General features: G+C 47.6%; 1 protein-coding gene across 1 annotated transcript in view; it reads left to right on the top strand.

Annotated features, from left to right (window-relative positions):
- Nucleotides 1-14,796, top strand: part of LOC119439977 (membrane metallo-endopeptidase-like 1) — a 668,359-nt gene that overhangs the window by 584,699 nt on the left and 68,864 nt on the right. The window contains exon 11 of the mRNA XM_049662695.1: nt 9,678-9,776. Within this exon, the coding sequence (XP_049518652.1) occupies nt 9,678-9,776 (99 nt within the window). The remainder of the gene's footprint in view (nt 1-9,677; nt 9,777-14,796) is intronic.

The raw sequence follows: 14,796 nt of genomic DNA, 5'->3' as shown, positions 1-14,796 counted from the left end.
TACTAAACAGAAAAACACCCAGATGGGCGTTTTTAGCTTGTCCTCTAGCGTATTCCCATTTGTACATGTTTTTGCTCCCATAGAATGGGCGTACGATAAAACACCCATTTAGGCGGGCATTCCTTCAGCATACTACGGGAGTACCGTAATATGCCCACTTTACCCCCATTTGACTGGGAGGTGCTGCAGGCCTCAATGGGAGTTTTATCGTTTCCAAATGGGAGCATTTGCGATGAAACTAAGGCGGCATTTAGGGCGTTTTTTGGTATTAATTAGAGAGTTTATGGATGCAATTAAAGGCGTTTTAGTTTACGTGGGGCGACCACGAAGCGAAATGCTTGGTGGCGATGGGTCACGCGCTTACACAGCACCCAACGGATCACCACAGGCCAAAATGTCGGACGCCGGCCACCGAGGCTCAATGGAACGGGGCCGTCCGAGGAGCTGCCGCCCGAGCATGCGTTTGGCCAGCACTACCGCCGCTTGCAGTTATCGCCGGCGTCCGACACTTTAGCCTGCTGTATTCCGTCTGCTACTGTGTAAGCGCGGCGGCAAACATTTCGCCGCGTGCTCGCCACACGTGACACAATCGACGCCCCTGGGCGAAGTCACGCGCACACGTGGTCCAATGGCGAATGAACCCGTCGCTGCACTTCTTCGACTTCCGTTTCCTTGCATTGATCGCAGAGCCCCTCTTGGCAAACCTTGTGCTGTCATGCATTCGTCCTCGCGAAAATGCTAGTAATCGGCAGTGCCTCCGAGGTCAGCAGGGGCCTTCGAGAGCAGTTGCTACTCGCTGAAAGGAAAAATACACGACAAACACACACACACACTAAAGAGACCAAAATTTATTAGACACCAAATGTAACAAATATAATAAAATATGTTCTTTCTGCCAAATCGAAAGCATTCCTTGTACCATTAAAACTGCCTGGATTAAAAAAAACTACATCGTAAACATGCCAGTCAATACTATTCTACATGTCCTAACACAATAAAATTAGTAAACGAAAGAAACGATAATTTAAGAAATCTTATCTCGTCCCATATTGAACTATAAATACAGAACCATGTGTTTGAACTGTTACTTTGGGCAGACATTCCAAAATTTTGCAGCCTATATATATGTTGAGCTTGCAAGATTAAGCAACCCAAAATTAACAGTGGACTGTAGAATGAGGCCGACCAGTGGTGGTATTTTGCATGATCTAGCACAAAACATACGATGATAAATACCTAAGTACTAAATTAAGAAATTGGGACTCATCACGCAAACGAGCTAAAAAATTTGGTTTAGTGATTGCGTTGCATTTTTTAGCAGGTTACTAAAGATTAAAAATTTCTAGTGTTTTATGAGCCAAAACCATCACATGATTCTGAGACACGCCGTCGTTGGAAGGGACTCTGGATTAAGTTGGGCCACCTGGGATTCTTTAATGTACGTTTAAATATTGTAACGTAGATCGTAGACGGAGACTTGAAAAAACAGACGCTTCTCTTTAATGGCGGACCAGAAGAAGAGCGTGCAGCCTACGCGCTTCGTCGTCTTTCATGGCGCCGACCTTTGCGCGCGCCATCCCGCGGTGCGGGAGCCCCACATCATTGTGTCAATTGCCCCCCGTCCGAAAAGCGACCGTCTCGGTGGCGTCAAAAAGTTCTTTCAGCCAGGATAATAAATGGAGGTCCTCAGGTGCACCTTGGCGCTCACGTACGCGCATAGTATGGTTTCATGCGCACTACATGAACAACTTCAGCGTGAGGACGACGACGGAGCGAACCGGGGTCGGAACTGCATGCAGGGGACGACTTCGTAGGTTACGTCACTAAGGCGGCGTGTAACCTTGTAGGGACCGAAATACCGGCGGAGCAACTTTTCTGAGAGTCCACGGCGACGGATGGGCGTCCAGACCCACACGCAGTCGCCGGTATTGTAATGGACGTCGCGTCGACCCTGGTTGTATCGAAGGGTGTCGGTACGTTGTTGGCTCCGGATACGATGCCGAGCAAGCTGGCGAGCTTCTTCGGCTCTTTGCACAAAGCCTTCCACGTTTTCGCTGGTCGGGCTATTATCAGACACAGGTAGCATGGCGTCCAGTGTTGAGGTGACGTGGCGCCCGTATGCAAGTTCGAACGGCGTAAACTGTGTAGTCTCCTGTACAGCAGTATTATACGCAAATGTCACATATATAGGGTAAAATCTCGTAGCACATCTTGTGCTCTACGTCGACATACATGGAGAGCATATCATACAGCGTTCTGTTCAGACGTTCCGTTAATCCATTGGTTTGAGGGTGATAGGTAGTGCTCTTATGGTGAGAAGTATGGGTCAGCTGGAGAACGTCCTGCATAAATTCGGCTGTAAATGCTGTACCGCGATCCGTGATGAGAACAGACGGTGCACCATGTCGTAGGACGATGTGGTGGACGAAGAACTTGTCCACTTCAAACGAGTTTGCTTGCGGAATAGCTTCGGTTTCGGCATACCGGGTTAAGTAGTCGGTAGCGACGACTATCCATCTCTTGCGCGAAGAGGTCACTGCGAATGGCCCAAGTAGATCCATTCCTATTTGTTGTAACGGTGCTTGAGGAGGGTCCACAGGGTGGAGAAAGCCAGCCGGTTTAAAGGGCGGTTTCTTGCGACGCTGACAATCGCGGCAGGTCTTTACGTACCGTTGCACAAAAGATAATAGCCGGGGCCAGTAATACTTTTGTCGTATCCTTGCTTATGTCTTAGTGAATGCCAGGTGTCCCGCGCATGGCTCATCATGGCAGGCTTGCAAAATGTCTTGGCGCAGCGCCGACGGCACGACAAGGAGGTACGTATTTGGACCGCTTCCGCAGTTTTTCCTGTAAAGGACGTTGTTGCGCAAACAGTACGGTGATAAGCCGCGCAAGAGCGAGCGAGGTAAAACACCTTCAACTCCTTGAAGGTGCTCGATAAGCGGCAGCAGCTCAGGGTCAGCGCACTGGTGCTCAGCCATCTTTACGGCGTCGACAACGCCGACAAATGGCAAATCATAGTGAGGGTCCGATGATGTCGTAGGGAGCGGTGCGCGTGACAGTCAGCGTCACTGTGCTTTCTTCCAGATCGGTAGACAACGGTCATGTCGTACTCTTGTAAGCGTAGGCTCCAACGGGCTAGTCTGCCTGATGGATCCTTGATGTTGGCAAGCCAGCACAGGGCGTGGTGATAGCTGACAGCCTTAAAGGGTCTACCGTACAAGTAGGGTCGGAATTTACTAATTGCCCACACAACCGCTAAGCATTCTTTTTCAGTGGTTGAGTAGTTTTTCTCAGCCTTGGTGAGACTGCAGCTTGCATATGAAATGGTGCGTTCCGCACCATCTTGCCACTGCACAAGAACTGCACCGAGGCCCGCATTGCTGGCGTCAGAATGGATTGCTGTGTCTGCGTTTTCGTCGAAATCAGCAAGTATTTGGGGCAGCTTGCAATCGCTCGCGCAGTTCATTGAACGACTGCTGCTGCTCGTCCGCCCAAATGAAAGGCACATCATCGCGTGTAAGTCGTGGCAGAGGTTCAGCAATTCTCCAGAATCCCTCGACGAAGCGTCTATAATAGGCGCACAAACCAAGGAAGCGTTGGACAGCCTTCTTGTCTGTTGGTGGTGAAAACTCGGCGACGGCAGCTAACTTGTCGGGGTCTCGTCGGACGCCTTTAGGACCAACGACATGGCCAAGAAATTTGAGCTCTTGGAACCCGAAGCAGCATTTGTCAGGCTTGATGGTGAAGTCGGGAGTACGGATCGCAGCGAGGACGCTCTCGAGTCGTGCGAGATGTTCGTCAAACGTGCTCGAAAACACGACGACGTCATCCAAGTACACGAGGCAGGTTTGCCAGTTGAGTTCATGCAAGCCACGGTATCCATCATCCGCTGAAAGGTGGCAGGTGCGGAAAAGAGACCGAAGGGGACAACTTTGAACTCATAAAGCCCGTCAGGTGTCACAAACGCTGTTTTTTCACGATCCTATTCATCAACTTCGATTTGCCAATACCCGGATTTAAGATCCAACGAGGAAAAAAACTTGGCATGTTGTAGACGATCCAATGCGTCGTCGATGCGTGGCAATGGATAAACATTGCGCTTGGTGACACGGTTCAACTTTCTGTAATCTACACAGAAACGTTGTGTGTTGTCTTTCTTTCTGACTAACACTACAGGGGAGGCCCACAGACTTGTGGACGGCTGGATCACGTCGTCTTGCAGCATCTCTTTCACCTGCTGCTTGATCGCTTCCCTTTCCACTGGTGACACTCTGTAAGGATGCTGGCGAACAGGACGTGCGGATTCGTCTGTAATAATGCGGTGCTTTGTGATGGACGTGCGCCGTACTTTGGACGACGTTGAAAAACACTCGGGAAATGCATTCAAGAGACTCAGTAGACGGTCTTTCTGATGGTCTGGCAGAGCAGCGTTAACGTGAATCCTTTCTTTTAGGCTGGCTAACTCAGATTGTTTAGACGATGCGATACAGGTGCGATGTTGAGACGATGCGAAGTACACAGGTGTTCTTGTATTTCGTTCCCATCGAAATGTGGCCGCCATGGCCGGGATTCGATCCTTGGTCTTTTTGTTTATGCCTAGATTTGTGAAAGTTCCAAACAGGGTCCCCTATATACAGGGTGATCATTTTTAAGTTTTACACAATTCTTTAAAAAAACCTGTTGCAGATATCATAATTCTAGTCCTTATCTCTATTAGTCAGAAATGCGGACATGACTTCACGCCAAATCGTAGCACATATTGAGGTAAATAACAAAAATCCACTAATTATCTTTTGAATTAAATACTTTACAGCCCATATTGCAATTTACGAATTGTAGCCGGTGAGTTTGCAAGGCGTATCCACTTGGAATGAATTTCCAGAATGACGCCAGTTTGGAGATATGCGCCATCGAACTTGCCCTAAAAATGCACTGTTGATCAACTTACATTTTTTTACAAAATGCTATCTTCTGCATTGAAGCACAAAAGTAACTAGAACGTCCATGTATTTCGTCCCACACTTTGGAAATAATATCTCGAAACTGGTGACACCCTGGAAATCGATTTCAAGTAGATATGTCTTGCAATCTCTCTGGCTACCATTTGTTAATTGCAATATGTGTTGTAAACTAATCAGTTAAGAAGTTAATTACCAAAATTTCCATTAACTAATTGAATATGTTTCGATTTCTTGTGCTAGTAATCCGCCTCCTCAAGTAGTCCAGCTCAAGGACAAGAATTATGCTGTCTGCCACAGGCAATTTTTAAAAATTATATAAAACTTAGAAACGATCACCCTGTGTATTTATTTTCTAATAGTGCATGAGGTGTGTTGTGCATGGACACTTTATCATGGCTACCTTGTTTAGTTGAATATTGTGCAAGCCGTGGTTTTTTCATCTACCCAGTGCAAAATATTAAGCCAGCATTGTAACATGTTGCAAATGGAGTCACGAATGGAGTCACCTTCCCTGCAATGGAGTCACCTTCCCTGATCATATCCAACCGTAGCAACTTTAGATGAAATAAGTCGTGCTTTCTCATGTTCAAGTGCCTTGTTCTAAGATATTGTCACAGTATGTACTGTAACATATCGAACGTAACAATATCAAATCCTCCTTTTCACATTGGCCTCCCATCGTGTGATCCCCCAAGCTGAGGTAATTTGAAATTGCATTTAATTGCACTTGAAACAGCATGTCGCTCTTATTTAAAAAGCACATCCTATTGCAGTCGCCATCCAGATATAAAATACTTGTCTGCATCAAGCTGTGAAGCAGCAGCACATTTTCTGAGGAAAAAGCCTACTTCTTCTATTGAATTGGGCTGCGTACTCGGAACACTACTATGCAGTTGCAGACAGGACTGGTAGTGTAGCAACCGTAACAGTGTGAACTTACATAAAGGAGCAAAACTGTGTGAACTTCAAATCATTATTCTCAATTAGGAACCATGCTTTCTAATTATAACATGGGGATAAAGTAACTGGCAAGCAAATCTGCATTTCATTCAAGTAAATAACATACTATTCATGCTACCTTGCGGGGTGCACACTACATTCCCTTCGAACGTGAATTTACGACCTTGCCACGAGTTGCTAATTGTATTGGTGTATTGTTGATCGAGAGTGGTAGAACGGGATATGTACGCCTCAGGCTAGAGCAGTTGTTTCGACAAGGAGACTTGGCTGGTCGAACAGGGAATGGCTCAGGCTAAATCCATTTGTTCCCTTGTAACGATGTTGGTTTCCGCTTGTGACCTTCTTTGTTGGCCAACTCTTGAACACTAATGTCGCAACCTTCCTGTTTGCCCTCGTCTTGTTCAGCCTATTGCTGCACACAGAAGCTGCATTTTCTTTTAAAAACATTCAATGAGGTCAAGGGCTTTGTGCATGGCAGTGTCTGCAAACACAACTTTTTTCAATGAATGACAGTTTTGGTGCCTTTCTTGAGCATTCAATAGGGAAGAACGAAAAATTAAGCTAACAGACTGGCTATGCCAACAAGTAAGCACGATACAGGGGAAATCAAGCTCTCTATGGATGTGGAGTGCCATTTCTTCATTTCACACCATGCTGGGGGTCAGCAGGACTTCTTCCTAAAATTGAGAAAGTTTTTGTAAGGAAATATAGATTAAAAGTATTCTGTTTATAACCTCAAAACAAAACGCTATTTGGAAATTCATATTTAGGTGGGACCAGCGCCAAGTACAAAGTAAGGGCTTATAGAAAATGAAACGCCGTGCTGAATGACAACTGATTTAATTTTACAACAAACAGTCAAGTACTCTGGAATGCTTGATAAAAGCCATAACAAACCTAAAAAGCAGGGAGCGGTTACACACAATAATGTATGTGCATGGAAAATGCACCTGGTCATTGGTTTGCAAACAAGTATGCCATTTCCTTATCAGTTCACAAAACAGGACCATATTTTACTTGGCTCATCTTATTCATTATATTCCATCGTCATGCTAATTCAGTTGTGCAAATCATTTTTTCACATGCCCTTGTTACGACGGTTTTGTGCTGTGATAAAAAAAGGCAGAAGTAAAAAAATGAAGAAGGTTGGTTGTGGCTTACGGCAAAATATGCATCCGGCAAACTAGGCCACAAGTGTTGTGTACAGTCTGGAGTCCTCAAAAGGTTGTGCCTACATTGGGCAGATGGGATGCTGTATTAATGCGTGATTGGGGGAGCATGACTCATCTGTGTGAAACAACCTGCCCTCATGCATTGTGAAACACTAACAAATGTGGCGGCAGTACTGTGTTCAACAAAACTCACATTGTAGCCATGCATCATGACCAGACAACATGCCAGGCAATTGTGGCTTCTGAAACTTAAAAAGAATGACAAATGCATCAGTCATCTATCAGTTACACTGCACGAAAATTTTAATAGATAACATCGCATTATATCACCACTTGTTATTATATATTGTCTGTTTCTTGATTATAAAGCTTGAGGTGAGAGCTGAGGCTTGTGTCATGTGTGCACATCTTCGTTCACTTTTTGTGGTGCCATTACACCAGAATTGGGATAACCAAATGGCCACACACTGCTTTTGTCACGTTATAGTGGCACTCGCAAAGCGGGAAGACACTGCACGTAATGCCACGCCATGTCAGCATGCCCACTCTTTGCACACACAGCAGATTACCTCTAGAACAAGGTGCGCAAGCTGCATATGTGCTCAGCTGCATCGACAGCCATGTGCGGCGATGGCTGCGCTAGAAAAGAGGACGTGCACACCCACTGCCCCCTTGGGCCCCTTTCAGGGCCCTCTTAAAAGCTAAGTTTGTAATTTCTTGTTTCTGTTATAGGCTAGTGCAAACAAATGAATTTCTCATTCCCATTAAGAAATTTTGTAGATTAGGTAGAAATTTATGAAAGCATAGATTTATTACTTTTCACCTTTCTGTCGGAATATCGTACAAATGCATAAGCAGTACTTATCACCTTGTTTCATGTAACATTTTTTCCATGCTGAAAGAAAGGCATACATTTAAAAAATAAGCTTGGTTGCAACGTGTGAAGGAATTGTGTGAAGTCACATAAAGGGTTCCTGAAATAAAATATAGTCGCGACGTTCCTGTGACTGAGTTTATCTAACACACTGAAAAGGAAAATGACCTTTTAAACAACAGACTCAAAAAGAAGAAAAAAAAACCCACAGCACATTATTACAAGAACTGCAGCGCAATAACACCCAAGGACGACACAAAGAAACGACCAGGACGAGCGCTGCACTTACAATAGGTTTTATTGTAGCCAATTTCACATATATTTCATTACACCAACGTCATTAGCTGCACATGCGTAGAAAGACCATCTCTTTATCTGTGAGTTGTATCGATGGCATGCTAACACACCTTCCCCCCCCTAGCCGGGAAATATGTTCTGCTTCAATAATTTCTCGAGTGAAGCGCGATTTGCTTTTCATAATGACAGACGTGTTATGTAGGTCAGGTGAACAATCCTTACATGTTAAACAATGACAAGCCAGGAAACCTTGAAAGTCTTTCCCTTCATGCACGTTTTTCACGTTGTTTCCATGATCCCTAAAACTTAAACTAACGCTGACGCATCTCCCAGATTGGCCAACATACACCTTTCCGCATCTTAGAGGGATTTCGAACACTACACCTTCTGCACAATCAACAAAGGGTGGAGGGTGCCTATGTGTTGTGCCGCAGGGTTGCTGCTTTCTTACCTCTGGGTGGGTCATTGTGCAGAGCTTGGACAGCCTGTTAGGTACGGTGAATACAACTTTTACGTCGTACCGCTTGGTCACCTTTTTCAGGTTGTGTGAAAGCTTGTGAACATACAGTATCACCATGCAGGCAGAAGGTAGCTGTGATACCGTATGTATTTTATCCAGCGGCCGTGGTTATACTCTCTCAGCAGTCATGTGATGGCGTCGGCAAACGCGGTGCACGTTCCGGCATGTGTAAACGGCTGCGTAAGACGCTGTGGCCTCTCCCCCTTACTAGGGAGTACTGCACGTTTCTAACGCATTTGTGCTAGCGTCCCCTTAAGCGGGAGATGGTGCAATTATAATGAAGGGCGCTGTGATAAAATAGGAATGACGTCACATATGGCGCGTGTCATTGGTGGAAGTCAATCGTTCGATTTAGTGCGGCGAGACTGGGCGAATTACACGGAAGATTCACGGTTTACCGATGATTCCCTCCGGAGCTTCGCCCACTCATCATCATTCACCCCGTGAATATGCGGATTTTTTTTATTTTCTGCTGCTGAATAGGTTGACAAGGACAACGTTTTAGCACCGTGACATAAGACCTACAGCGGCTTTTTGACCTCTCTTGTGGTGCCGCTTGGAACAATATTGCAAAATCACACTGTCATATTGTGACCACGGCACAAGATTAACTTAAATAATGTGAGCAGGCGTGTGAGGTTGTTATTTACTTCTTTTAGCGCCGAAGCGGTTTTTTATATGTGCCATTTACTACATATAATCTTCTTTAAACTATGTTTGTACATTACTGCGAACGTTGGCACATAGCCAAGGCAAGCCCTTTTATTACGCAATGCAGTTCTTATGATATTTATTCTGTATTCTGCTTGTGCAAAGGTACTTGCAGCACTATCTTATCAAATACTGCGAAATAGGTTTTGTGATTTGTCGTAATTAAATGCTTTTTTCAGGTGTTGAAAATAGCCGAAAGGATTCGTGAGACATTTAACGCGACAATTGAAAATGCCGACTGGATGAAGAGCGAGAGCAAAGCTATTCTGCAGCAGAAGGTATGAACAGTATAAGTTAACTAGAGAAAAAAAGCTAGAAAAACAATTTTATTGCTGTAGTAATTAAATTGTTACCCAGCGCTGCTCGAAACGAAGCTGAGGACAGTACGGAAGACGACGACGCTCCCTGATGTTGCGCGGATTAGTGTTGCCATGTTTTATGTTTTGTATGACAGTGGCCGCCTTGTAAATATCCTTGTAAATATATTTTAAACCTCTTCCCCCCTAACATTTTGGTGGAGATGCGGGGTACTCCAAGAAGCACAACGGATTTACGCAGCGGGCGCTCCTTGGTTGCATTAACAAGTACACCTCAAGGCGAGGATGCTTCAGGCACGTCGCAAACCGCGCCCACCGTCATCCTGGCACAACCGCGCGACCCCGGCACCTTTTCAGGCACAGACAACACCGACGTTGAAGAGTGGCTTCAACTCTACGAACGGCTGAGCGCGAGCAATCACTGGGGCCAGACCTTCATGCTCGCTAACCTGCTATTTTACCTTGCGGGAACGGCACGCGTCTGTTTCGAGGCCCACGAAGAGGAACTCACCAGCTGGACCTGTGCAAGCAAAAGCTCGCTGATTTGTTTGGCAAGCCTGTTGACCGCCGGCGTGCCGCGCAGAAAGACCTTGCGTGCCGAGCTCAGACGTGCACTGAGTCCTATGTGACGTTTATTCAGGACGTGCTTGCTCTTTGTCGCAAGGTTTACGAGAAGATGCTGGAAGTGTAAAAGGTCGCGCACATCCTCAAGGAATCGCGGATGACGCGTTTACGCTCCTTGTTTTCAAGAACTCATCGACAGTGCAGGACATAATTGCTGAATGCCGCCGATTCGAAGAAGCCAAAAGCTGTCGCATTGCTCACCACTTTTCTCGCCTTACTAATACGGCTGCAACATCTACCTGCGAGGACCTCCGTTTCCCACCTTTGTCGCCTGCATCCGACGGTATTGTGCGCATCGTCCGCCAGGAGATTGAAGTTGCATCTCCTGCTCCTACCCAGGTTCGCGGCCCAGATGACTCCCATGCAACAATATCCCTAATCCAGACAGTTGTACTGCAAGAGTTGGCCAATGTCGGACTCCATTCACTGAGCCCAGCCCACAGACCCGACAACCGCTCATCCGGCTTACCTGATCTACCACGAAGTTCGCACGCAGTCCTCGTTATAGGAACCCGGAGGAATGGCGCACTTCTGATGATAGGCCTATAGGCTTCTGCTATGGACGCGTTGGACATATTTCTCACCATTGTCGCAGCTCTTGGAACACGCAGCCTACGCAGAGCTATCGCAATGCGTTTGTTGGTGATATAATCCAAGAGCTTACAATAGTCTATTACCCCACAACAGTGCGCATTCGAAACTTTTCGAACGAGGCATTGTCATGTTTAGTTGCCTGTCTGTTCTTCATAAATCTTGTGCACACAAAGTTTTGACTAGTTTCAAATGCCAGGTTGAGCGTTTGCTGCCTCCTGGCTACCCATATGATTTATTTCGCAGCCCTCCCGAAAGCCTGCTTGAAGAACTAAAATCTCCAGAAAGGAAAGAGCAACTCTTGGGGCGTTGCTCTTTTGCAACATAGCATGTTGCAAAAGAGCATGATCAATATGATCGAAAGTCCATGAAAGTGCATGATCAACAGAGCATGTTGCAATATGGAATGACAAAAGAGCAACCCTTTGTCATCCCATATTTAGACTTGAGCACTGCACGGAGCGATTTTTGCAGCCCGGGCTCGGCCCGGGCCCATTTTTACATTGGGTGGCCCGCCCGAGCCCGATCAAAACTTTTATGGCGAGACCCGGGCCCGGCCTGGGCCCGGAAAAGGTCTACGTTACCCGCCCGGTCCGGCCCGCCACCCCTTTACCTTAGACCCGAGTCCGGCCCGAGCCCGGCCCGCCACCCCTTTACCTTAGACCCGAGTCCGGCCCGAGACCCAAAAATACATGTTTTTCAGAGTTGAGAGTCCCGAGAATAACTCCCTGCACGTTACATGCGCACCACCAGAAAGCCCGAGCCCGGGCCCCCGTCAAAAAACCCGAGCCCGGCCCGGGTCAAAAAGCACACGCCGTGCCCGAGCCGGGCACGAGCCCGTGAAAAGACTGCACTACCCGGCGCGGCCCGGGCTTTCGGGTAAGCCCGAGCCCGTGCAGTGCTCTAATTTAGACTGTCTATCCCACAACATTAAGACGGTTGCAGAAAAGTATGGGATACGCGTCGTCTGTTAAGCGCCTTTCAAAGTTAGGAAAGTGCACCCCCTACTGACTTAGGCAAAAAAGGAGTATAGTTCATGCAAGAAGAACCACCAGAGCAAGTTCACTAAATGGATCTCTAATGTCATCTAGGAGATTCCTCTGTCATGCAGCAGGTCCTGCATAGGTCAAGCCGGCTGCTGTTTCAACAAGCGAGCGCAGGAACACAAGCGATCCATGCGCATCGGTACGATCAGCAATCTCCCTTTGCACTGCAAGCGCAGCGGCAGCAAAATCTGTTTGACTTATCAGGAAAATACTGAATTCCTATTGAACGCAAAACTATAAACGCAACGCAAAGTCGTCGAGGCATTGCACATCGCAAAAAGGGGTGACAATTGTGTTAGCTCACCTTCTTTATCACTATCAAGGAAATAAATAGAATTGTTAGATGGGTTCATTAGGACTCCCCTACGCTATTAATGCACACGTGGCCTTCCTATGTTTCGTCGCTGCCTTGCGCATGATTTATTTACAATTGTTCCTTGTGTAACGAAGAAGAGGACAGCGGAAGTGCAAGCAAGATCGCCGAACCAATCAGCGAAATACTGCTCAACCTGGACCAGTGCTCCTCGCAGCGGACCTTCCGGAATTCACCGCCCGATTTCAATACACCTCTTTTCAAGTGGTGGAGGTGCAGGGATGTCCACAGCGCCTGTATCCTGCAACTCCGATTCCGCACGTTGCAGTCGACCATGCCAGCCGATGCGGCGCAGGAGACGACACCACCACCGGTCGTCCTTTGCTCTGGCGCTCTTCGCCAAAGGGGCCCCGCTGTGTTCAAAGGCAAGGACGACCACGACGTCGAGGACTGGCTGACGTCAAGGACATGGTATGAGGGAGTGAGCAGGCAGAATTGATGGGATGATACCAGGAAGTTGAACAACGTCAACTTTTACATCTAGGACGTGGCCAACTTGAGGTATAAGAAACCACGAAACGGATTTTCAGACCCGGCCCGCTTTCAAAGCGTCGTTCTTGGACGCTTTCAGCCGTCTTGCCGTCAGGAAGCTGCGCACCGAACAACGTTTGCGCGCTCCGGCTCAACATCCTGGTGCAACATTTACAAGTTATATCAATGACGTCGTCGACCTTTGAAAGCGCATCTACGTTTCAATGACAGAGGCTGCTAAAATTGAGCACATAATCGAGGGTATAGACGATGAGGTCTTTCGGAAGCTTCTCGCGAACTCGCCTATCACGGTGGCCGAAGTTGTCATGCTTTTTCAGAGCTACGATGAATTGCGGAAGCAACGAGCTTTGACCGGGCGTCCATACCAACGCGATAAGCCACTCGCAGAGCTGGCAGTCGTCCCTGACCACTCGTCCCTTTTCGCACAAATGAAAACAATCTTGCATGAAGAGGTCGCTCGTCAACTGTCTCTAGTGTTCACCATCACTCAGCGTTCGTACCCGCCACTACAGCAGCGGCATCAGCCGCCCCCTTTGGCTCCTATGCTTCGTCACGCGATCCAGCAGATCGCCGAGGCCCTACCGGTGCCCGTCCAGCCGCATGCCTGTCGCCGCACCCCTGAGTTACGCCGACGCAGAGAAATGTCACCGACGCTACAGCCCTTTCTCCGACTATTACTTGGCATCGTCGCATCGCCGCCACAAATCCTTGGCGTAAGCCCGATAACCAGCTCATCTGTTTTGCATGTGGTGGCCCCGTTCACTTAGCTATACATTGCGGTCATCGCGTGCAAAGGTTACGGGACGCTCGTCAACAAACCCACTACGTAGACCGTCCCTGAACACGCTACGACTCTTCGGATCCGCAATCCAGTATGTCCCAGAGTGGCCACCCGCCATCTCAGTCCCGTAGCTCACCTTCTCCTCTGCCTAATGCAACCTTCGCCGTTTTGGGCGGCTCAAGCACCCTCTTTATCACCAGCACCTTCCTTTTCCCGTCAAGCTGCTTTGAGGTGAATGTTTTGTACGCGTGGAACCCATTGGTTCCTAGGAGATTTTCAACGTGCGAAATGAGCCGTCTACAACCGACTCCAATGCACGGAGTGCCCTCAGCTTTTCTGACTCCTCAGCTAGCTATCTGTTCAGTTCGTCTATCGCCCACGGACTCTCTCCTCTTCAACTCTCCGAGCTGCTCCATATGCTGCACCAGTTCCCCAATTGTTTCGACGTTGCCCAGTCCGCACTTTGTCGTACATCAACAGTTCGTCACCACCAGCCGACTTTCGCAAGCCGATGACAATCAAAGAATTAAGGAGCTTCGTAGGGTCCTGCTCCTACTTTCGCTGGTTTGTCCTTAATTTCGCCGCTGTCATGTCACTCGTGGCACAGGACTTAAGTAGCGCCAGCGAAATATCGTATTGGTTTTCTGAGTGCGACAACGCGTTCTCTACTCTCCGCCGTCTCCTAACTTTTCCCCCAAATTTACGTCCGCTTCGTGGCGTAGTGGGCTAACGCCGCGCGCCCGGAAGCGAGGGGTCCCTGGTTCGATTTGCGCCATTACGATCCCACGGCTGCAACTGAAGTGCGCACGGAAGCAATTCGTAGCGATGCTACGAAATCACAACGGAAACCTGGCTTCACCGAATATGACGTCGCATACGCCAGTGGAACTCTTGCAAAAGCTGAATCAAACATCAGTGTTACAGAGAAATAATGATTGTTAATAGTTTGGGCGCTCAGCAAGGGTCGTCCGTATTTATATGGCCGCGCCTTCGATGTTGTCACAGATCACCGCGTGCTGTGTTGATTGTCTTCAGTGAAGGACCCATCAGGCCGCCTCGTACGTTGAGATCTTC

This window comes from Dermacentor silvarum, chromosome 2 (genome assembly GCF_013339745.2).
Source record: "Dermacentor silvarum isolate Dsil-2018 chromosome 2, BIME_Dsil_1.4, whole genome shotgun sequence".
NCBI classification, from domain to species: Eukaryota; Metazoa; Arthropoda; class Arachnida; order Ixodida; family Ixodidae; genus Dermacentor; species Dermacentor silvarum.
Note: the sequence above shows the minus strand (reverse complement) of the source record. Positions and strands in the feature narration are given on the sequence as shown.